General features: G+C 47.3%; 1 protein-coding gene across 1 annotated transcript in view; it reads right to left on the bottom strand.

Moving 5' to 3' along the window:
• Window positions 1-673: 673 nt before the first annotated feature.
• Rabgef1 (RAB guanine nucleotide exchange factor (GEF) 1) overlaps window positions 674-22381 on the bottom strand; it is a gene marked incomplete in the record, with an annotated part of 67413 nt that continues 45705 nt past the window's right edge. The window contains 5 exon segments of the mRNA XM_005396718.2: window positions 674-2076; window positions 4171-4427; window positions 9419-9510; window positions 10794-10926; window positions 12327-12408. Of these exon segments, the coding sequence (XP_005396775.2) occupies window positions 1678-2076; window positions 4171-4427; window positions 9419-9510; window positions 10794-10926; window positions 12327-12408 (963 nt within the window).

The following is a 22381-nucleotide window of genomic DNA, read 5'->3' as shown; positions in this document are numbered from 1 at the left end:
CTACCTGAGGCAGGTCCGCATCTGAAGAATTTGATCAACACGAGATCTACAAAACCTCAATTCAACAACCTACTTTAAAGATGGGTAAGAAACCCAGAGGTCGGCTTTTGTGACAGGCTGATAGGTATTTTCTTCTTCTTTTTGAGATGGGGTCTTGTTAGTCATCCAGGCCGATCTTGAACTTGCATTGCAGCCCAGGCTGGCCTTGAACTTGAAACCCTCTGGCCTCGGCCTCCTGAGTGCTGGGGTTACAGGTGTGCACCACCACAGCTGGCTGATACGCATATTTTATTAAATGAACATCATGTACAACTAAGAGCACTGTACTTCCAGAGAAATTAAGACTATGTATACCTGGATTAGCACCTAGAAAAGTACATAGAAAATAGGAAGAAAGAAGGGAAAGGCTACTGAGATCATTTGGGCAGAGGTTATTCCAAGAAGAGTCTCGCCAGAGCTAGACCATAACGCATCACCTTCCACAGGCGCTCAGTGACCAGCTGGCCCGCTGCTTCGGGTCTGCGGCGCTTTATGACAGAAGCGCTGCGCCAGCAGATTTTATGTGTAAACGGAAATGAAGGGTGTCATGTTTTATGCCCACCCCAGTGTTTTTTTTTGTCTTTTTGAGACATTTTACTATGCAGTTCAGGCTGGCCTTGAACTCACTTTGTAGCCCAGGCTGGCCTCAAACTTGCAGTGATCCTCCTGCATGCTGGCATTACAGGTGTGCACCACCATGCCCAGCCCCACCCTAGTTTTCTTCCACAGTTATTTCACTGCACGGTGTGGTGTACTCTTAGGAGATGCTGGGAAAGCACTGCTTGAGGATGCGCCATTGTTCAAGAAGTGGGCCTGGGACAATCCCCCATAATCCACAAGCACGCTGACAGCCGCAGAAGTCACGGACGGGTACGGCTGCGTTATGCAAAGCTTCCCCGGGACTAGGAAAGGCTGTGCACTGCATGAGGCTTGCTTACTATGATGCTGTGCCCGAAGCTGCTGCCCTCATCCCAGGGCCAGACCAGGACCTGGCCCTGAAATTCCCGTAACTAGTGGGCTCGGAGCCGGGCGAGGCACTGTGGAAACGGTCCCGCATTTGGAGAGAATGTGTAGATTTGTCTGAGTGGGGCAAGCTGAGTAAAAAGGCGAACACCAGCGTACCTCATTTTTAACTCAAAAAACTACCACACGAAATGCCATGCCATTCTTTTTTCCTTTTACATATTTACAACTGTACATATTTACTTAGCAATATATCCTCTGTCTTTACACTTACAAAATTATTTCAAATGTGGGACAGTGGCAACTCTGGATTCCATTCAGCACACACTCTGTGGCATTACTTGTTTTCTCCTTTAGAAGGCAGTCACTTACCCCAAACTAAACCACAGTGAATGCCTCACAGGGAAATCATGGAGGAGAAAGAATATTTAACCAGAACTTTCACATAAGCCTTAGATGAATCTGTTTTAGTAACTCAAATAAATAGTATTTATTATTTACTAAGCTCCCCCTGCCAGGAAAAAAGAAACAAAACAAACGAAACCACCCCCAGCAACTGTACCTTAAAATACTCTGACACTCGTCAGCAATTAAGTTAGGTTCCAGGCCCCATCGGAGGCCGTGGGAAGGGCTGCCTGCAAGTCAGGCTCCTGTCAGTGCTCCCCGGAAGCTCTGTCATCCTGCGTACACCTGCGGCTGAAGTGGCGGGGGGAGCTTGTCATTCTCTACGTTTTCAGAGTCTATCGCGGCTAATGGCTGGGCTGCAGGCTTAATTTCAAGTGGATATTTTTCAACAATGTCTTGCACCTCCTTTGCGATTCCGTCTGTCCAATCTATTAGGTCTTTTTCAAGTTTCTTGGCTTCGTTCATGATCCTTTCCTGCCGCTCATTCAACTGAGACAGTAGATCCAAGTTCTTATACATCTGTTTAACGCCTAAGCACGCGTCTGGAGACCAGCTCTCGGATTCCTGCTTCCTGGGAGAGGTCTGGCCAGACATGTAGCGATCAAAATCCTCCTGACTTAAATTCAGAGACTGGGCATCTAATTTCTCAATGAAAGCCACAGCACAGCACTGCAGAGAGAAGAGAATGTTGTTAGTCAGCCACAAGTACTGAAATCATTTTTTTAAACTTATTTTTTAGGAGCCAAGGATATAGCTCAGCAGCATAAGCGCCTGCCTGGCAAGCACAAGGTCCTGAGTTCGATTCCTGGTACCAACAAAAAAAACCTTATTTTTCAGTACTGCAGACTGAACCTAGGGCTTTTGCACTCCCTGGTTCTTTTTTTAAAAAATTTTTTATTTTGATGGGGGCCTTACTAAGTCACTAAGTTGCCCAGGCACTTAAACTTGTGATCCTCTTGCGTCAGCCTTCCAGAGTGCTGGGACTATAGGCATGCATCACCATGCCCAGCTTCAAATAGATTTTCTTCCCTTTGGTACCAGGAATCAAACTCAAGACCAGGACCTTGCGCTTGCCAGGCAGGTGCTGTGCCGCTGAGCTAACTCCTGGCCCTAGATTTTTTTTTTCAAATAGATTTTCAAAAATCTTTTTGTTATGGAGAACTTAAAATAGCAAAAGTATGCAAACAGTAATGAGTCTCCTGTCCTTCAGCTTGAAAAATCACCAACTCATAGTCAGTCCCGTTTCCCTTACACACACCCCAGTCACTCAGGGCTGGGCATCTGGGTGTCCCCTCCGAGGGCTCCATAAAGCCAGCCCTCAGAGCCGCCAGACGCACGCCCATCAGAGCACCAGAGCCAGTGGGTGTGGATCCTCCAGGGCACGTGGGCCGCTGGTCCACAAGAGATATTTTATCAAGTGGTCAAAGTAAAACTTCGAAATGAGACCACCTGAGTGTCACCTTTGTCATTTAACAGCAACAGTGTGTGACCTTCTGGGACAGTCACCTGAACTACGTACAATGCTGCTTCTGAATCTGTAAAGTGGGGGAAATACCAGCCAGCTATGCGGTGAGAAGGGACCGACACAGCCCACACAGCCACAAACACCGCCTGCTGGTGCGCGCCTGCTAAGCAGACACCTGCAGGCTACGAGTCACACTGAAACAGCGTCACAGGGGAACACGGAAGTGAAAAGGGTCGCCAGGCAGCTCCAAGGGGCCTGAGACTTGTTCCCAAGAGCCTAGGCTGTTGCTCCCAGGCGGAGCCCATCCTCTCCTGCAGCCCGTACACCGCGGCCCTGTGGCCCCGGAGGCTGCCCGGCTGCCCCGGTGTGTGGGGACCATGCAGCCTGGCTGCCTGGGGAGAGGCGACCTCACGCGACTCTGACACTCTGGACAGCAACAGGACTCCACAGAGCTCCCTGGCGGTGAGGGCGCAGTTTCAGTTTAGAGTAAATTAAGTCTGAGGCCCAACAGACACCGTGGCATAGTGCGGCTCCCGCCCTGTGGGCCCTCACTGCCACCGCACGGGTGACGGCACAACTGCGGCGCACGAGGTGAGCAGCGAGACGCACAGCACAGGGCACCAAGGGACTGACGCTGGGGGAGAGAAGTGGTAAAGAGATGGGACTGTGGGAGCCAAGGGCCAAGCGGAGCTCCGCAACAGAGGACCCAGGCGCACTGAGCAGAGAGTAAGACTTCTACAAAGGACCACAGTGCGGAACCGCTGATTCATGGCTGAGAGCTTAGCTAAAAGAAGGCCTCGCCAGGCATGGTGGTGTACGCCTGGAATCCCAGCACTTGGAGGCTGGGGCAGGAGGATCGCAGTGAGTTTGAGGCCAGCCTGGGCTACATAGAAAGTTCAGGACCAGCCTGAACTACATAGTGAGACTCTGCCTCAAAAAAAAAAAAGAAGGCCTCTCCTGTGGAGATGGTGCTTCTTCTCCAAAAGCCACATGGCCTCTGGCCAAGTGCTGGGTGGTGGAGAACCTGCGTGACCCGGTTACTCGCGCTCTGTGACACAAAGCACGCATCCCAGCCGTGCTGGCTCCAGCCTCAGGAGCACTAAACTGCCCTCACGGCCCTCAGAAAGCTGGCGTGTTGGAACATGCCTGTGATCCCAGCACGCAGGAGGCTGATGCAGGAGGCTAACCTTGAGTTCAAGGCCAGTCTGAACTACATAGTGAGATCTTATCTCAAAATAAACCCCCAAATCAGTCAGTCAGTCAGTCAACCCTCTCTGTGAGCCCAGCTTCAGCCCTACCAGATTGGTGAAGTAGTAGCCGTCCTCCCCGGTCATCAGCCGGCTTGGGTTGCAGAAGCGAGTGATGTACTGGATGTTGGACTGCAGGCGAGGCGGGTTGCCCTTCAGCACGATGTAGATGAGCGTGGGCAGGAAGTCGTCGGCGGACGCCGGCTCGTTCTTGGTGATCTTGATGGCGTTGAAGATGTGCTTGCTGCACCTGGTGATGCAGGCCAGCTTGTCTCGGGGCACGCGCTTCGAGTCCATCTCGATGATATCTGTGAGGGAAGGGGGTCCCCCATGCGAAACGGTCAGTGAAAGCAGCAACAGGATGAGCACATCCGCCTACCAAGGTGACAGAGGCGCCCTCACGAAGCAGCGGTTACGGAGGCCGTGGGGGCGCTGGCCCCGGGCCGGTTGGTGACTTTCTCACTCACAGGACGCTTAACCTCGAGCCAGGCCTGATGCAGCCTGCACTGCACGTGCCTTTTCTCATCAGAAGCTCATGCAGTGAAGACTATCATTACCCACCTCACAGACGAGGAGGTAGAAGCTGAGAGCGGCCAAGTGACAGCCACAATCACACGGAGCAGGTGACAGCAGCGAGGATTTGAAACCACATTTGACTCTAAACACAGGCTCCGAATCACAAAGGGACAGCTTCTGAGCTTGGCGGCAAAGGGAGAAGTGGCCGTGAGTGGCCTTCCGCCTCACGCCGCCTGCTGTGTGTAGAAAGTCTCTCCACACCGCCTACAGCTTGTTCTCGCTCAGAAATGGATCTGAGGAGCCGATGAGGGGACACAGGGTGGCTGGGGAACAGGGACCGAGACCCAGATGGAGGACGAGGTGCTGGCGTGTGCGGTCCAGCAGGGCCGGTGGCCATTCACTCCGGGGCTGGAGTACTGTAAGTGTACTGGGCTCCGGGGCAGAGGCGGGTGAGTCTGCAAACACACAGGGACGCCAAGGGGAGGGAAATGCTGTCACCCCGCTTTCCCCGTGGGCTGTGTGCATGTGTGGAAAGAACACAGGGATACCATGCGTACCTACGATGAACACACACTGATAAAAAAGTAACATGAACAGCCATGTGGCTCCCATGCAAAACATTTTTTTTTATTATTTTTTTTTTTTTTTTTTTTTTTTTTTTTTTTTTTTTTTTTTTTTTTTTTTTTTTTTTTTTTTTTTTTTTCTCCGGTACCGGGAACCGAACTCACGACCTTGCGCTTGCCAGGCAGGCGCTTTGCCGCTGAGCTAAATCCCCAGCCCCTGCAAAACATTTTTGTACTGGAGATCAGGACGCAGGCACTGCACTCCAGCACACCGGGGTCTGCAGTGGCCAGTCCTCGCAGGATGGACATCTCCACAGGATGCATATGACACGTGTCACTTGCTTCCAGCAGAGGGATAATGTGAGGGTATATGTCTACCCCAGAGAGCAGTTTAGTTCTCAGAGAGAACACTCACGGCCTTTGCCTACCGCTAAGTCCAACCAGGACACCGCGGAGCCTCTGCCAAAGCCCAGGAGATTTGGAGAGGACAAGCAGCAGGCGTCTCGGGGTCGGGGGAGCCTGTGACTGCGTGTGAGCTCAGCAGCCGGGGCATCACGGAGAGGGCAGGAGGACGGCAGGCATGCGCCACTGGCAGGAGGAAGCAGTTGGGCCCAGGCCAGGTTCTGGGGCACACCGGCCGATCTGCCCTGAGCTGTGTCTAGGGTGGCCACCTGGGGACCTCGGGGTCACAGCCTCGGAGACGAATGGGTGCAGGAGACAGAGGAGGGGAACGGACGCACTTGCCAGGGCAGGCAGAGGCCTCGGTGGGCTGACTTGGGCTTTCAGTCTCCCTACTACTGTGGCAATGACAGGACTTTTGGTCACTTTAATCTTCTCATTCTGGGTTCTAACTGTTGTTATTATGCCTTAGTGCATTTACTCTGTTCTGCTTAAATAGAATTTATTATGAAAAAAGAACTGGATGAGTAGGAAGAGTTTTTCTGCCCTTTTTACTACTTTCAGTTATCCTCCGTAGTTCTCCACTTTGTACTGCTGATTTTTAGCCTCGAAACTGTGTGTGTGTATGTGTGTGTGAGAGAGAGAGAGAGAGAGAGGCTCTGGGCATGCTAAGCAGCACTGTGTCACGAGCTACACACCCCTGCCCTACTTAAACCTGCACCACTTTTTCACTCATCTTTTCTCAATTCCTTCTTATCTGGGCGTGTGTGGCCGCTCATCCCTGGGGCAGGGCTTCCTGTAACAGGGAAGAGAGCAGAAGAGGAGACCGAAGGAAGCAAGTGCCCAGCGTCTCTCCCACAGCCTTCCTCCTGTGAGGCCCTGGGAGCAGCTGCTCTTAGTCATTCTGGATGCGCGCTGGGGAATGCAGCGTTGCAGCTTGCACTGCCCCCGACGCTAGGTGATGAGGGAGGACGAGCCAGTAACAGGAAACTCACTGCTCCAGGAGCTGTTCTCTAAGTAACCATTTCCCTCTCTAATCTGCTTATTTCTCCCCAGAGGCTACAGATAATCACCTTATGTCTCCTATCCAAGGCTTTCACTTATCATCAGGAGGAGAGATGGGCAGATGTGCGCTACCTCAGCTGCCCTAGGCTTGCCCTTAATGGAGCTCTGAATCCCGACTCCACGCGGCCCAGGCACGGCCTTCGCCCGCAGCGCTCTCTGCACACTTGCGCAGGGGGCTGCAGACCCGGCTGCGGAGGGCTGCGCTGCACACTATAGCATGCTCAGTGCCCACGGGATGCCAGTCCGACCTTCACGGCACACTCAGCAGCACCTCCAGCGAGGGCCTAGGAGCCTCGCTCATGAGTGAAGAGCAGGTGCTGGGGCCTCACCTCCAGGTGCTGCCAAATGCTATCGGGGGGCAACCGGTGGCTGGCTGAAAACCTTGCCTGGGTGGAGGCCCCCTTGGCTAAGCAGATACTCTAACAGGTGGAGCTAAACAAGAAAGGGCAAATGTTGCCATCAACTACAGGCCTTGACACTCGCCTCGTACCCGACTCTTGGAGCTAAGAGAAGCTGAGGACGGGTTTCTCAGATTCCTTGTTATCTTTTTTCCTTCCTTTTGGAATTACTGGGGACTGAACTCAGGGCTTTGTATTCAGCTACATCCTTAGCTCTTTATTAATTTTACCTTGAGACAGGGTCTTGCTAAGTTATCCAGGCTGGGCTCAAACTTGCATCCTCTTGCCTCAGCTTCCCAGAGTGCTGGGATGACACGTGCGTACCATTATCCCTGGCTCAAAAATATGTATTTTTATATTTTAGAATTTCTGTCCTCTAACCACCAGAGGAAAAATGTGGGGGAGGACTGGCCACTTCTCTGTGACTTCAGGGCACCAGGTGATCTGCGGTAACTGCTGCGGCCCCTGCTCCCGCATACTGTCCGCTCAACTGTCTCCCAATCTTCATCCACTGTGCGCCTCCCACAATGAAGACAGTCATTTTGGAAGCCTCAAATTCCAAGACTGGAACCAAGGGCAAACAGGATTCCACTCTTCTCATGGATTATTCCTTTAGAGAGATGTCAACTGAGACGCAGAAGGCCTCGTTTAGCATTATCTACAAAGAAGGCCGACTGCTGGAGACCTGAACCTAAAACCTTCACACTGAGGACTGCCGTTGTCGGCTGCTGTCCTCTCTGACCGCTCTGTACACAGGCAAACGATTTTAGGTCAGAGAGAAAGCGGCCGTGCAACTTGCAGTCTTCACAGACACAGATCCTGTCCATACTTGGCCTGACCGACACAGGGATGAAGATGGGAGAGAAAGACAAGATGGCTTTTACATTTTTGTTGCCGACGTTTTGCTATCGAAAGACTTTCTGAACCACAAAGGCAAATTACTTGAGAACAAAGTTTCACCTCTCAAAATATATTAACAAACTGATATAATGCAACTCTTTTTTGCTTACATTTTAAAGTAAACAATGGTTTGGCACTTGTCATTTCTGGTTTCATGAGATCTGTCGTGTGATTTTCAGAAAGAGGTCCCCAACATAAACTCCTGAGGGATACTGTAAATATAAACAGTTCAGTCTTGAACTTTTTATTAACTATGGGGGGGGGGGACCCACACACATGCACAGGTTCAAAGTCACTATCCAGGCTTTTGGACATCCCCACCCCAAATCTCTTATAGAGGCCCTGGTCAAAAGATAGGGAAGGGTTTTGATTCAAGTAACTCAGCTCACAGGGTTTGTGGTAGACTTGTAGAAAAGCTTGGAGGAATAAAGATGACAGCAGTCAGCTAGGACAATTAGACTATCTTCAGAAACTGCACGGGAAATTATAAAGAAAAATTTACTTCCTAACAGAAGTTGAAGTGTGAGGACATACAAAGAGAAGCAGAACCTGCCCATGTGGAAGAATCACTCCAGGAAACAGCAGACCTAGGGCGAAGACCTGCTAAGCCCATCCTCCCGGAGTTCTGCGCAAGTCCGGCCTCCTTTGCAGAGCTGCTAACACGCAGCTCATCTGGACCCCTAAGACCCGCACTCCTCCCTGCAGCTCGGCGAGCCCCTGGGGCTGACAAGCCCAGGCACCTTCCTCACAGCCTGCTTCCAAGCTGCTAACACAGCTGGCCCCTCCCCTCGCAGGCAATTTCATTTGGCATGTCTAACAGAGCCAGCCTTTCCAATTCCTCTCCCTAGTTAAGGGGAAGGGGCCAAGGGTGGTTATCCTCGACATTAGGCATTTTTAACCTTCTCTGTTGAACTGCTGCTGGCCTTTCCTATGAATGAGACACAGAAACCTTACTAGGAGCCCGTCCCTGTCCAGAATGGCAAAGGCACAGGAATTTGTGCTACTTCGTTTATTTCTTGATCAAACCAGAAAAAATAAGCCAAAGCACACTTCCACTTCTGACAGACAACCCGTCAGCGGCATCGTGGTAGTGTCTTTCTGGTTTAGGAACGACTGGCCTTGCTAGTTTCCTTCCTGTCCCCAAATATTTTGAATATGCAAATGTGACCGAGTCTTCAGAAATTCACTTTGGTTGGATTTGACCTTAGTCTAGTTCACTGCTAAAAAACTGGGACGCTGATCACTAAAAATGAAGGGGAAAAGGAGTTTACCTGCTATTCTGAGTGCATCCCACTCATTAAACTGACCCCGTGCAAATCACTTCTAGTACACTCCCACGTCCCTGGGCCATCTGCAGTGTGGAAATATTTAATGACTTTGTGCTCAGTAACACCAACTAATAAAATGTTAACCTCAGGGGGAAAGTATCCAAGTACCAAATCTCTCAGTTTCACTGACCTGTGATCGCTTTCACCACCATATCAGAAACTTCTGGAATTTCTTCATTAACAGGGACACAAAGCATCTGAGGTGTGACCCAGTGCAGCGCCCTGCAGAGAGAGGAACAGTAAAGGGGAGTTCCTGGGACAGACTTCGGCCCTTTATCCTGTCATCGCCTTCAGCTGAGGGAAAACGGGGGCCATCAGCAGGCAATCCCCGGTCCCACCACCCAAGTCCCGCACCGATTGAGACAAAGTAGCTAGAACCCTAAAGTAAGACTCTTCTCATCTTCCACAAGAACAGAAGATGGTTTCACTGGCTGAAAGCAGAAGCGAGGTGAGGGGGCACACGCCTGTCACCCCAGCCCTCTGGGAGACTGCGGCAGGATTGCAAGTTCAAGTCCTGCCTGGACAATTTAGCAATTTAGTGAGGTCCAGTCTCTAAATTAAAACACAAAAAGAAGGACTGGGAGTGCAGTTCAGTACATGGGTTCAATCCTCAGCAGCACCAAAACAACAAAACAAAACAAAAACAAGCAGGAGATTTTGCGGCCAAGCCTGAGAAGCAGTCCATGTGGAAGGTCTCGCCGGGTACCACTGCCGCCTTTCTGGGGACATGGAGCCATGTGGGAGCCGGGAGGCACACGGCCCCTGGGCTTGAACCGCGGCAGGCTTCCAGGTCGCGCCCAACCTCACGGCATGTGCCTTGCTCGCGCTGCTCTCCCCAGCACCTCGCCGGCCCCCACTATTACTTCCTGCTCCTCCCTCAGGCTCCGCCGCCCACTCGTCACTTTCTGTGGCACAGGTCCCAGGACAGACAGACTGACCAACAGACCCTGGTCTGAGACCTCATGTCGGGTCCTGGGCCCCTGTCCTCCGCAGACCCGCCTCAGACCGGGGCCCACCCCCCAAGGTGGCCGGTCCTAGGTGTCCCAATGTCACCGGAATGTGAGTGCAGGTTCCCACTCTGCGGCCCCGGAAGGCTGGGCACCGGTGAGAGCAGAGACCGGAGGGATGGCTGAATAGTAACACGTATTCTGCCCTGTGGGCGGAAGGAGGGAGTATCACTGCGCTGATGTGGCAGCCCCAGCCTCCTGCCCGATGGGCAGTACAAGGAGACATGGAAACCAGTCCTCCTGTCTCTTGGCTATTCTGGAGATTTGCAACAATCTCAAACACCAAACACGGTTCTTAGCTGAAGCTGCCTAGGGTCAGATGGGTAAGCAGGATGATCCAGACCCTCTCTTCCGGATGGCACGGAGGGCCTGCATGTCAGGCATGGCGGGCAGTTTCGCTCTTACTGTCCCGCAGGGTCTGAAAGTCAAGGTGCTTGTTTTCCCACTGTATGTTCCTCCATGATAGGGAGTAAATATATGACAAAGCAAAACAATGACCTGATCCTCTTTTGAATGGCAAGATCTTTCTTCTCATCATCGGTAGTTTCTGGACAGAACACGTATTTATAGAGACGAGTCATAATGTACTTTTCAATTTGATCCATTATCTTCTCAACTTTTTCTGAAGGCACTGAAATACACAAATGGATGTAAAGCTCAAGAGAAGGACAGACATTTTAAATAAAGAGCAAGTCTTCAGAGTACTTTCAACATAGCAGAAAACTAACTTATTAGTACGCTTACTAGTTTACTAGAAATACAAAGGTGATGAAAATATATGGAGAATATTACATTAAAATACTTATTATAGTAAAAGACACATTGCCACTAATGCCGCTCAAAATACTTCTTGCTTCATACACACTTATCCTGTCATTCTTGCCCCTTTCTGAAGCAGTTCTGCAAGTCCTCTTTCATGAGGGTCTTTTGAGATGTGATCAAAAGCACAGTGACTCTTGCTGCCAAGTGCCATCCAGTGGAAAGGTGGGCTCGTAAAGGCATGAGGTGCACCCCCATCCCCCGGACCTGGCACTCTGTGACTCCTGGCTCCTCCTCCAAGTCCAAGTGATCACAGGAGCTTCACACTTTGAATTGAGGACATCGGGGCAGCCACAGCAGCACAACTGACAGGAAAGAGGGTTTCCAGAAGTGCTTCAGAAAGGGGTAGGAATGACAGCATGTGTGTATGCAAAGCAAGGAATATTCTGAGGGGGATTAATGACAATGTACTTTTTTACTGTAATCAATTAATAAAGATTAACATTCACCATAAGTTTTGTTCATAGCTTGTATATGACACACACTCAGAAAAGAGTTCATCACTATTGAAAATATCCTTTAAAAAATTACCTCAACCTTTGAGACTAACTTTTCCAGCATCTCCACTTCCCCCGCAAGCAGTGTTAACAGACCTCACAGCGTATGTCTACCGAGTGGGAGGGCCTCAGTGTGGGCCTCCCTACTGCAACTCAGTAAAGCACGTGGAATCCCACGAATATTTGCACAGGCCCCTGTCATCTCTCTGAGGTTTACCGTAAAACCACAGAACTCTCTCCAAGGTACACAAATGGCACGATTTCTCAGAGACACACACATCGTAAGTACATCAGTGAAGTCAAATTCCAGAAGAATCTCTTAAACGCCAAAGCTTAAGTAGTGACTCTCCTTTCCCCCCACCCTGACCCTCTTGAGGGTTACATCGTCACGAACAATGACTCACCACGCTGCTGACTCCAAGAAGGGGGACTTGGTTAGAAAAGCTTCCCAAACGGTTTTAATCCATCTTACTTTCACCCACAACGCGGGTATTAAGCATTCCTATCAATAAGCTATCCAGCTGCTCTCATGATGCACACGGTGGCATTCAAAGGCACTGCCAAGCCTGAGCCCAGCTCCCGGAGCGTCAGCGGAGCGGCTTACAGCACGGTGTGGGAACCCCGCTGGGCCATCAGAAGAGGGGAAGGGCTAAGCGATGAGCAGTGGCCCGGCAGCTCCGAGTGACCCCACAGTGGCTGGCTGGCAAAGCATTACCTTTCCCGCGAGTCTGCATCTTCTCGGCTACATTCTGGTAAAAGTCCTGAGTACACTCCGACTGTTCCTCAATGCTTAGCTCCTAAAACGAGGCGGCAAAGAGGCTATCAGGTAGCTGAAGAAGGTCATGATTACAGCGCTGTATCTTAAGAAGTTCCAAAATCCACTCTTTGTATGGTTCTAACACTGACATACTTCCAAATTCTATTAATTCTGCAGCAAATACCTACCCATTCTTACTGCTAATGACCCTTTCATTTTTTGCCACATATATTCATACATATAATGCATATTTGAATAATGAATCTGCACTTAGCTAGTCTACTTAGCCATTTGTGATGGCTTTAAAAAATTCCATGACATTAACCAGTGTATGCAATCACCCTCAGCCACTGCGCGCTTGGGCCGCTCTTCCACTTCTTCACTTCAAGGCACTGCAGGCGCATGCAGTCTGCGCAGGCTGCTTTCCTCTGTCACCACCTTGTGCACGTGCTCATCCTCCACGGCCCCTGCAACACTGGACTTTATAATTTCCCTTTGGCTTTACTGATTTTATACTTGTAATTTATGTGATTCTTCCAAAAAATAAAGTCTATATAAGAAACCACCCTCCTCACCTCCCGCCTGCAGTTTAGCTGCTCTTTTCCCACACGCCCTGGAAGCTTGCTTTACCTCTCCCGCCTCTGGGCACTAGCAAGTTATTCTCTGTGCCGGCTACCTACATGCTACCGCCCTCCGCCAACTGCCCAAGGTGGCCCCTCGCTGACACCTTTAAGGCTCGGGTCACACTTCTCTTCCTCCAGGAAACTGTCCCTCACTCCCCTTGTCAAAATAACCTTGCCGGTTTCCAAGCACCTACAGTACCGGGTGCTCCCTCTGCCTGCAGCCGGATCGGCCGTCTACAAATGACACCTCGTTGACTCAGAATCGATTCCCCATCTGGAAAAGCTGAGGCACCTCAGGAAACGTACATATAGTGTCACATTAAGGTTTTCTTTGTATTCACAGTTTCCTATTTTGCGCCTTTCATTTTACCTGAGTTCTATTTTTCACTGCATAAACTTTTAAAGTTAATACCATTAAACCTTTTGCCTGATTATTAAAAACAGTGTAACAGATCACATTACCTACTCTGCACAGTTGAATTAGATATCCTAAGCTACTATCTTCGGGGCTTTCTCATGTTCTGTCTGTTGATCTGTCTGAAATGTAAGGTGCAAAATATGAAATACACACCTAAAATAATGTGCACACGCGCTTACTGGGCTCCTTCAGCAGCAAGCAGTAAAGAGCTCCGGGGCTCCCCTTGTTTCCCAGGTTGTCTTGCAGTTCACTCTGCAAAACTGATCCTATTTCCGGAATCCCTGTTTTATTTCACTCTGCTCTGTTTTTATTCTTTTACCAAAGCCTCATCTTGCTGTAATGAAACTTATTATATTTCAAAGTTTAGATTTAGAAGCTCCACTTCCTAAACTCCCCACCACCACACAAAAAACTCATACTTCTACCATTTTCTGTTTTCCTTTGGAATTTCCTAAGATAATTTCCCCCTGAATTTCCTGAAAGCTCTATTTCTAACCATTCTATTTTAAAAATTTCAACATTTTTATTAGTACATGCTTCTGGTATATAATGAATGCAATGTCAGTGGTCTATCCATTCGGAAAGCACTTACTACATGATTAGAGCTGCCAATGATACAAACATGCTCATAAAATGTTCATAGGGCTTTCAGTTTAAAGGAGAAGACAACTCAAATAATGATAATATTCTGCAATAATGAATAAGAAAGACCAATTGCGGTGGGCACACAGGAAACCTCTCACTGTTTTCTTTCTTTCCTTTTTTGAGAGTCTAACTCCTGGGCTCAAGTGGTCTTCCTACCTCAGCCCCCTCTCCCAGCCTGACTAGCTGCATCTGGGACTGCAGGTGCCACCACCACAGCTGCCTCTCCTGCTTTTGTCCCAGCTACCTGCACGGGGCACCTCTAGGTACCGGGGGGCAGCAGTGAGTGTCCTTGCTTCACACTTACATCTGCGTGACACAGCTGTGACATGATGCTTCCAGTGATGCCATGGGAACACTGTCCCAGTGGTGCTCTGTGGTGTGAACCCCAGCAGGGCACCGTGACCTATGAGCTGCCCTCGTTGCAGAAGCGGAGGGTCTCTGCGCAGGCTCGGTAGGTCAGTTACTGCCACACAAAAACTGAATTCCCCAGTTTCCACGAGACAGCAGCCTTTCACTTTCTATCCAGCTCCCATCTATGAACTGATTTAACACATTTATGTTCTAAATTCTCTGATTCACCTCTGCACTAAATTAGACCATCAGATAAACCTATCCAGCGGCTAAATAACTTTAGGTCCACTGGAAATATCTAGTTTAATATTACACTTGGCTGTCTACAGCCATACCACCCTGATGGGCCCGATCTTGTCTACTATTATGCCTGGCCTTTACAAAGGACATGTTTGTAAACTCTGAATATCAAATTATCACCCTGTTCTCTTATTATAATCATTCTGCAAACCTTCTTAAATCCTTTCAATAAACAAAGTAGGTTTAAATAAACAAAAAGACTACTCTTATGGGACTTATGAATTTTTTTTTTTTGATACAGGGTCACGCTGGCCTTGAATGCACTATGTAGCCCAGGCTGGCCTTGAACTTGCAGCAACCCTCTTACCTCAGCCTTCTAAGTGTTGGAATTATAGGCATGCACCCCGACACCCGGCTGGGATGGATTTTTGTTAACATTAAATCAGTAAGTCTAATTTTATTTTGAATAGGGAAGACTAAACATTGCAACTGTGATAACTGAATTTCCCTTTATGATGCTATCATTTAACCTGCTATTCTTTTAGTGTATGTCCTTTCTATAACAGGTTATTTACTTTAATCTATTGAGGTAGTTTATACATTATTACTTTTCACTTGCACCAAACTTTAACACTTAACCAGGAACAAACTATATTCATTTTTAGGATTATTACTAGTACTCACTTCTAACGAGACATACTGTGAATTTCTTTGTCTTTTTTTGAGACAGGGTCTTGATCTGCAGTTCAGGCTGGCCTTGAGCTCACTCTGTAGCCCTGGCTGGTCTTGAACTTGCAGCAATTCTCCTGCCTCAGCCTCCCTAGTGCTGGGATTACAGGTGTGCGCCACCACGCCCAGCGACACTGTGAATTTCTGTTAAAGACCTAAGCAGTCTATGTTTCTGGTAACAAAGGGTCACCTTCTCTCCCAGCTCCAGAGTGTAATTTTAGGTTACACTTCAGAAACCTTTGTCTAACAGATCTGTTTCTTGTTCACTTCCCACCAAAACCTTAGCTCACTACCATATGGTTAGCGCTCAGTATTAGCTGAGTGAAAGAAGGAATAAATGTGACCACTGCTTATCACTCCTCCATTTGTAATATTATAAAGGTGTTGGAAGAGATTCTCCATGGTCTCTCACACTTCTGCACATCTTGTGAGCAGAGGCCATGACAGCCTTTGTTCTATACTACCTTTCCAAGGATATTTAAACAGCAAACAGTTGCGAGAAAGTGGTATTGCCTCTCTCAAGAGAAAATGACTGTTTACTGTATAATATTTTCTTTGGAGCTGAGGTCAGGCTGACTCACTGTCCATTATTAAAGATTCAGAATGTTATGTCCAAGGTTACTCTAACACAGCTCACTGCATGCACAAACACTGCCTGTGAGAACTGATACTCAGAACTTGCGCATACGCTGACAGTTTGGTTTCTGCTATTGCTATAATACACTGGCCTTTTGTGTCTGACCCAGGAGACTTCTGTCTTCTGCCAGCATCCATGGAGCTTTGCAGGCTACCTCGTTAGGCAGCAAGGCAAACCTCAGACCTTTCTCACAGTTCTTGTCAAAAGAGCTAAGTTACAGCTCGCTTCTGTTCTTAAGTTCTTTTAGGTTCCACAAAATTCCAAACGATTGTTCATATTTACCAAGAAAAATGGTCTAGCAGTACAAATGAACTGTTTTCCTCAAATATTCACTATCACTTGGGATCACCTTTTTCTAGAATGACTCAGTCAAAAGTCATCTTTTTCCTAAAATTTGTTTCTTTGTAGTTTAAAACATGGACACCTGGGTAACTCTCTTACAATACAAGAGAGATATTCTTCACTGTAACTATCTGGCTAAAGCCCTTTTTTCCATCTCATTTTAAAAACCTTGACTACTTCATTAATTATTAGAACTTAGTATCTCCATGATCTGTTTTCTGGGCTCATTAAGTTTCCTTTGCACTGCCACTGTTTAATTGATTTGGATTTTAGCTCTGATGTGTTTTTTTCTTGGTAGTGCATGCAGTCAAACCTGCAGTCTCACACGTTAGGCAAGCACTCTACCAGTGAGCTGTACCACTAGCCGGTTATGGCCTGTACTTAGATGTCCCCCCAAAGCTTCATGTGCTCATAGATGGGGCTTTTTGGGAGCTGGCTGGATCTAGGGCATGTGCTACTGGAATTAAGGGTGTGTGGTACTACATTAGCCTACTAGTTGAAATTAGCATAGTTCTGGGTGACACTATCCAAAAGGCTGGTAGCCTGGCTGGGGTAAAAGGGAAAGGCAGGCTGGCTTCTTGCTGCTTCTGCCCACCACACCATGAACTGTTTCACCACTGCAATGGCCCTCTGCCATGCTGAGCTGCCTTGAAGCCAGCCAGTTATGGGCTGAAGCCTCTACAAACTGTGAGCTAAATAAACCTTTCCTCCTTTAACTTGTGGGTGTCAGGAATTTTGTCTCAGCCACAAGAAAAGTAAGCAAGACAGATTTTTGGTACTGAGAGTGGGGTTGCTGCTGTGACTACCTGACCATGTGGTTCAGAAGCCTTTGGAACTAAATGGCTTTCAGGAAGAGTTTGGAAAAGTTTGGAGATGGCGGCTTAAAAACAAAAATAGAGCTGGAACGCATGAGGCTGTACTTGATGGTAGATTCAAAGCTACCATCAAAGCTCAGAAAACCAGAATGCTGATAAAAATGCTGCTGATAAAGACCAGGTTCAGTAGGTTTCAGTTAGGAACAAGAACTGCATTGGCTGTTGGACTCCAGATCACATGTGTTATGTTCTGGCTGAAAATTTTTCTGTGTTTTGCTTGTGTCCAGAGACTATGCCCGAAACTGAGATTAAGGGTGGTGGACTAATTCATCTTGCTGAAGAAATTTCAAAGCAGTCTAATGTTGAGGCTGTGGCACTGCTACTGTTGGAGGCTTTTAGTCAGCTCTACATTGAGACTCAAGAGCAAAAGTTTCAACAGAATGATTTAAAGTTTTGAGTTTGTCCAGAAAGAAAGCTCTAGTAAAACTACGGCCTAAAAAGATGGAGCAGAGGAGAACTTGATCGCTGAAAAGGAATAGGACAATAGAAAAGGTGGCCCGAGGACATTACAGGAACCAGCAGGACTCCAGTCTCTGCAGCCTCAAAACTGCAAAGGTGAAAGAATTTGCTTTGAGAAGAGAAACCCCGAGCATCATATTCCAGATTGGTGGTAGCCTAGAGAATTTGTTCCTCGGGACTGGGTTCACAGCGCTCAGCAATCCAGGCTCTCAACTGCTACAGCCAAGACACACAGAAGCCTGGCTACTGCTCCAGCGGGTGCAGACCTTGGCATCATCCACACAGTGCAGTCAGGAAGGCTTCCACCCAGATTTCACAAGGGGGCAGGCCAGGCAGTGTGCTCTTCAGAGCGCAGTGTGTGAAGCTAAAGACGCAGTAGAGAACCTAGACGTTTGGAGAAGCCAGGAATGTAGATTATCGAAGGGAAACTGCAAGGAGTGAGCAAAGCCAGCCCAAGGCAGAAGCTATGGGAGCTATAACCAGTGGCAACGCCACTGGGGCGGAGCCACCCAAGCCCTTTGCAGTTTATATCTTGCCACAGATTGCACCAGATGCTGGACATGGACCTACAGGATTTAATGTCTGCCCTGCTCGATTCTGGACTTGGCTTGGTTCCATTCCTTTTTATTCCCTATTTGTAGCCTTTGGAATGGAAATGTTTATTGTATGCCACTGTATGTTGGAAGTGCTTCACTTTCTTTTCATTTGTACAGAGGTTGGCAGCTAAAAGTTTGCTTTATATCTCAGAAGATACTTTGGACTTGGACTTTCAGCAACACTAAAACTGTTATGACTTTGGCAACTCTTAGGATGGACTAGATGCTACTTGCATAAAGGGATGTGCATGAGTCTTTTGAGGACTAGGGGTAGAATGTTATGGCTCTATGTCTAGATGCCTCTAAAGCCTCCTGCACTCCTAGGTGGGGCTTTTGTTTGTTTTTGTTTTCTTTTTTTGGTTTTTCTCCGGTACCGGGAACCGAACTCACGACCTTGCGCTTGCCAGGCAGGCGCTTTTGCCGCTGAGCTAAATCCCCAGCCCTAGGTGGGGTTTTTGGAGCTGCCTGAATCTAGGATGTCTGATACTGGGATTAAGGGTGTGTGGTACTAAATTTGTCCACTGATTGGCTTAAACCCAGTTCTGCGTGTGGCTGAAGGAATTTACTGAAGATAGAAGCTCCATCCCGGGTGTGGGTGGCACCACCCGAAAGGCTTCCGGCCCAGATGGGGTAAAAGATGGAAGGCAGGCGCTCCTTGGCGCTGCTTGCTGCTCGCTGCCTTTTGTTTGCCATGCCATGGACTGCTGCTCCTGTGCGATGCCCCTGTGCCAGGCCACCCTGCCTTGGAACTAGCAGACTGTGGAATGAAGCCTCTACAGGCTGTGAGCTGAAATGAGCCTCTCCTCCTTTAACTAGTGGGTGCTGGGTGTTTTGTCTCGGCAGTGAGAAAAGTAACTAAAACAGCCCACATTTTCACTTGATCTTAGCCAAAGGCCGAGAAGCAATACAGCCCACATTTTCTTTGCATTGCTTACTTCTGCTGCCTTTAACAATGTTTAAAGGAAATTAAACATACTAGAGGCTTCATCCTCTTTAAATAAAATTTAAGCATTAACATATAAAGTATTCCCATATTAAAGTATCCTCGTATTTTGAGAAAGTCCATCTCACCAGGTCGTTAGTCACTAGCTGAATACAGATTTAAACATTTAGATGAATAAAACAGGGCCAATTTTAAAATCCAATTATTGGCAAAATAAAAGTGCCAAGAACTGTTATGGTCTGGTTGCTCATTTCACATTTCCAAGAAAAAAAGCCAGAAGCCCATCATTTTTAGTAGCTAGGTAATGACTAATTATAAATGAACTCATCTTTTCTTTGTAAAGGTCATCATAAAATATTTAAAACAAAAAAAATCCTAACTTTCGCCTTTCCTCCTGAATGAAGCATGTAGCAGGCTAAGTATTCTAGCAACCACAGTGAATTGCGTAAGACACACAGTGAAGGCGGGAGCACGCAAGCAGCAGCATGAAACAATCCCTGAAGAGGTTTTGTGTGTTTAAAATACTTTGCCATTACTAGTGCTTGAACAGCTAGAGCACTACTCACCGCACTCTGGAAGCCCCTAGTCTCCTATCTGCCTTGTTCTCTAAGGCTGTGACACTGCCAATCATGTGGCATTAAAGGCTAGTGTTGAACTCCTGAATTAGAGTTCATTAATACAACTGTGCAAAGAGCTTAATTTTGTGTAGCCACTGCCACCGAGGACATCCAGCAAGGCTTGGGGAAAGGTCCAAAGGACTGCAGGCGAGAAGAGATGAACCAGTCTTCCCCCATCTATAACAAGTAATTTAAAAAGGCAAACAAGAACACAGAACAAAACAAAGCTCTGCAGGAGGCAGCAGCTTCCTTTCTGGCCCGGCGTGGGGCAGAGGCAAGGGGCCTGCTGACTGGAACCCTGCGCAGCCCCCTGCCCCCAGGAGACGGTGCAAGGCCCCCTGCAGGAGGGTGGAGCTGGCGCCGACAGGGCCAGGGAGGGGCCGTGCACACCTGAGGTCAAGCCCTGCGAGGTGGCACCGGAGTGGGAGCTGTACCTCGCCTGCCCCAGGTACTGGGCCTCATGGCTCTCTAAGTCTCCCAGTCTCTCACGCATGGTGATCCTCTTCATGATGTGTTTTTCATTATTTTCATTCATTTATCACTTTCGATATGGTCATCAACTCAATCATTTATCCACATTTTTTATGACTTTAGATTCCCCCAGCTCAGGGTTTTTCCTGTTGCTCTCAGTGCTTTCTTTCTCGTCCTTGCTGCTTTTAATTTTTCCCTTTAAACTTTTAATTGGCATGTAACTATTGTACATACGCATCGGGTACAGTGATGTATTCGCATGCCCATCACCTCGAACAGGTTTCGCACCTCAGGAATCTTTCCGCCAGCTCTTGGGAAATCCACCACGAAGCGTGGGCTAGAGAACACCACAGTGCGGCCCTCCCACCCAGCTGTGCCCGCGCCCACTCCCTTCTCTCCTGCCGGCCTCGCCACTCTCCGCCCTCCCCAGCCGCTGCAAACCACTCTGCTCCACTCTGCTTCCACCAAGTGGACTTTTTTAGCTTTTGCATATAAGTGAGAACATACTGCTTCTAACTTTAAAATTGGATCTTATGTTACGCTTTTCTTGATTTTCTCAAAAGCCTACTTTGCTAAGCTTTCTTCTAACAGTGATTAAATACAGCAAACTACTCTATAAATGTACAGTTTAAAATAGTGAGGTCGTCCTAAGGTATTTATCTTATCTATTTATTTTGGGAAAGAGAAAGTGACTGAAGATGTAATCACATCTTAAACTATAAGCTTTTACTCTTCACTCAAATATGAAAAAACACATTTGAGCATTAACACCAGGGAAAATTGTAAGTTTATTTAATATAATCAGTACCAGATTCTAAAAGAATGACTGGCCAAGGGGAAAAAAAATGAAGAGGCAAAGGTCTTGGGTTTGCTTGACTGCTTCCTTAGGAAAATGAGCTCACCCACATGACTGCTAATATAAGAACTTTGTTTTAAAAAACTGAATTGAGAAATTTAGCTTATTAAAAGCCAACAGATTATGCAATAGCCAACAGATTAAAAGACTGTACACTGAGAAAATGCAGGGTCACCCTTGTAGAGAGGGCAGGCTACACTTTTAGAATACAGGAAAATGAGGAATTTTTTTTATGCTTATCAAGGGCAAGAGCTAAACAGTTGGAACAGCAAAAAAGTTCCTCCAAGAGTATTAGTTACTTTCATTTAAGTGCAGTCTGATTTAAGTTTTGCTTGTTTGGTTTGGTTTTGATGTTGTCCATGCTGATCGTGAACTTGTGGGCTCAAGTGATCCTCCGGCCTCAGCCTCTCAAGGGCAGAGACTACGGGCATGTGCCACAACCTCTGGCTTAACAGTGTGTATTGAAAATGTTTTTATATAAACAAATGCACAGAAAAAAATTCTTCAGCAAGCCACGGACCTCATAAGGCTGGATAATATGGTTTTCTAGTTATGACGGGAAAGGTTAATTTCCAGCTAGGGCTATTTAATGTTTTAAAATTACCTTTGGCACTTAGGGCTTTGTCTAAACAACAAAGAAATCTATACATACTTCATTTCATGGATGACCACATATTCCCTGAGCACTTGTCACTCTTAGACCTATCTGAATGAAGCTTGGTTTTTATAGTGAGATTTTTAAATTTGAGGTTTTCTGTAAAGAGGTTCAAAAACCTTTAATTTTGTAAATTCTATTTAGTCTCTTCCACAACTCTCTTCTATTTACTTAATAAAGTTTAAATTGATATGGTATCTCAAGAGAAAAGCAGCTGATGACAATTCATGTTCACCATAAATGGTTTTTCTTTTCTCATTTGCAATAGAAGTATTTCATTATATAGAACATAAAGTACAATAAAACAATACATATATTAAGTAGCTAATAACATTAGTTATATTAAAAAGAGAAAAGAGACAAATAAACAAGCCTTGGGAATATATTAATGACAATATTTGTTAAATTTGAAGTAAAGCATTATAGTGCAGTAACACAGTGAGTATAAATTATGTGTGTGTTGAAATTTTAGCCAAAGGGATGGCCTGGGAGAATATATATATATATTTTTTTGGGGGGAGGGAGGGGGTTGAATACACACACACACACACATATA

The sequence above is a fragment of the Chinchilla lanigera genome, unplaced genomic scaffold (genome assembly GCF_000276665.1).
Source record: "Chinchilla lanigera isolate Chin_1 unplaced genomic scaffold, ChiLan1.0 scaffold00055, whole genome shotgun sequence".
NCBI classification, from domain to species: Eukaryota; Metazoa; Chordata; class Mammalia; order Rodentia; family Chinchillidae; genus Chinchilla; species Chinchilla lanigera.
Note: the sequence above shows the minus strand (reverse complement) of the source record. Positions and strands in the feature narration are given on the sequence as shown.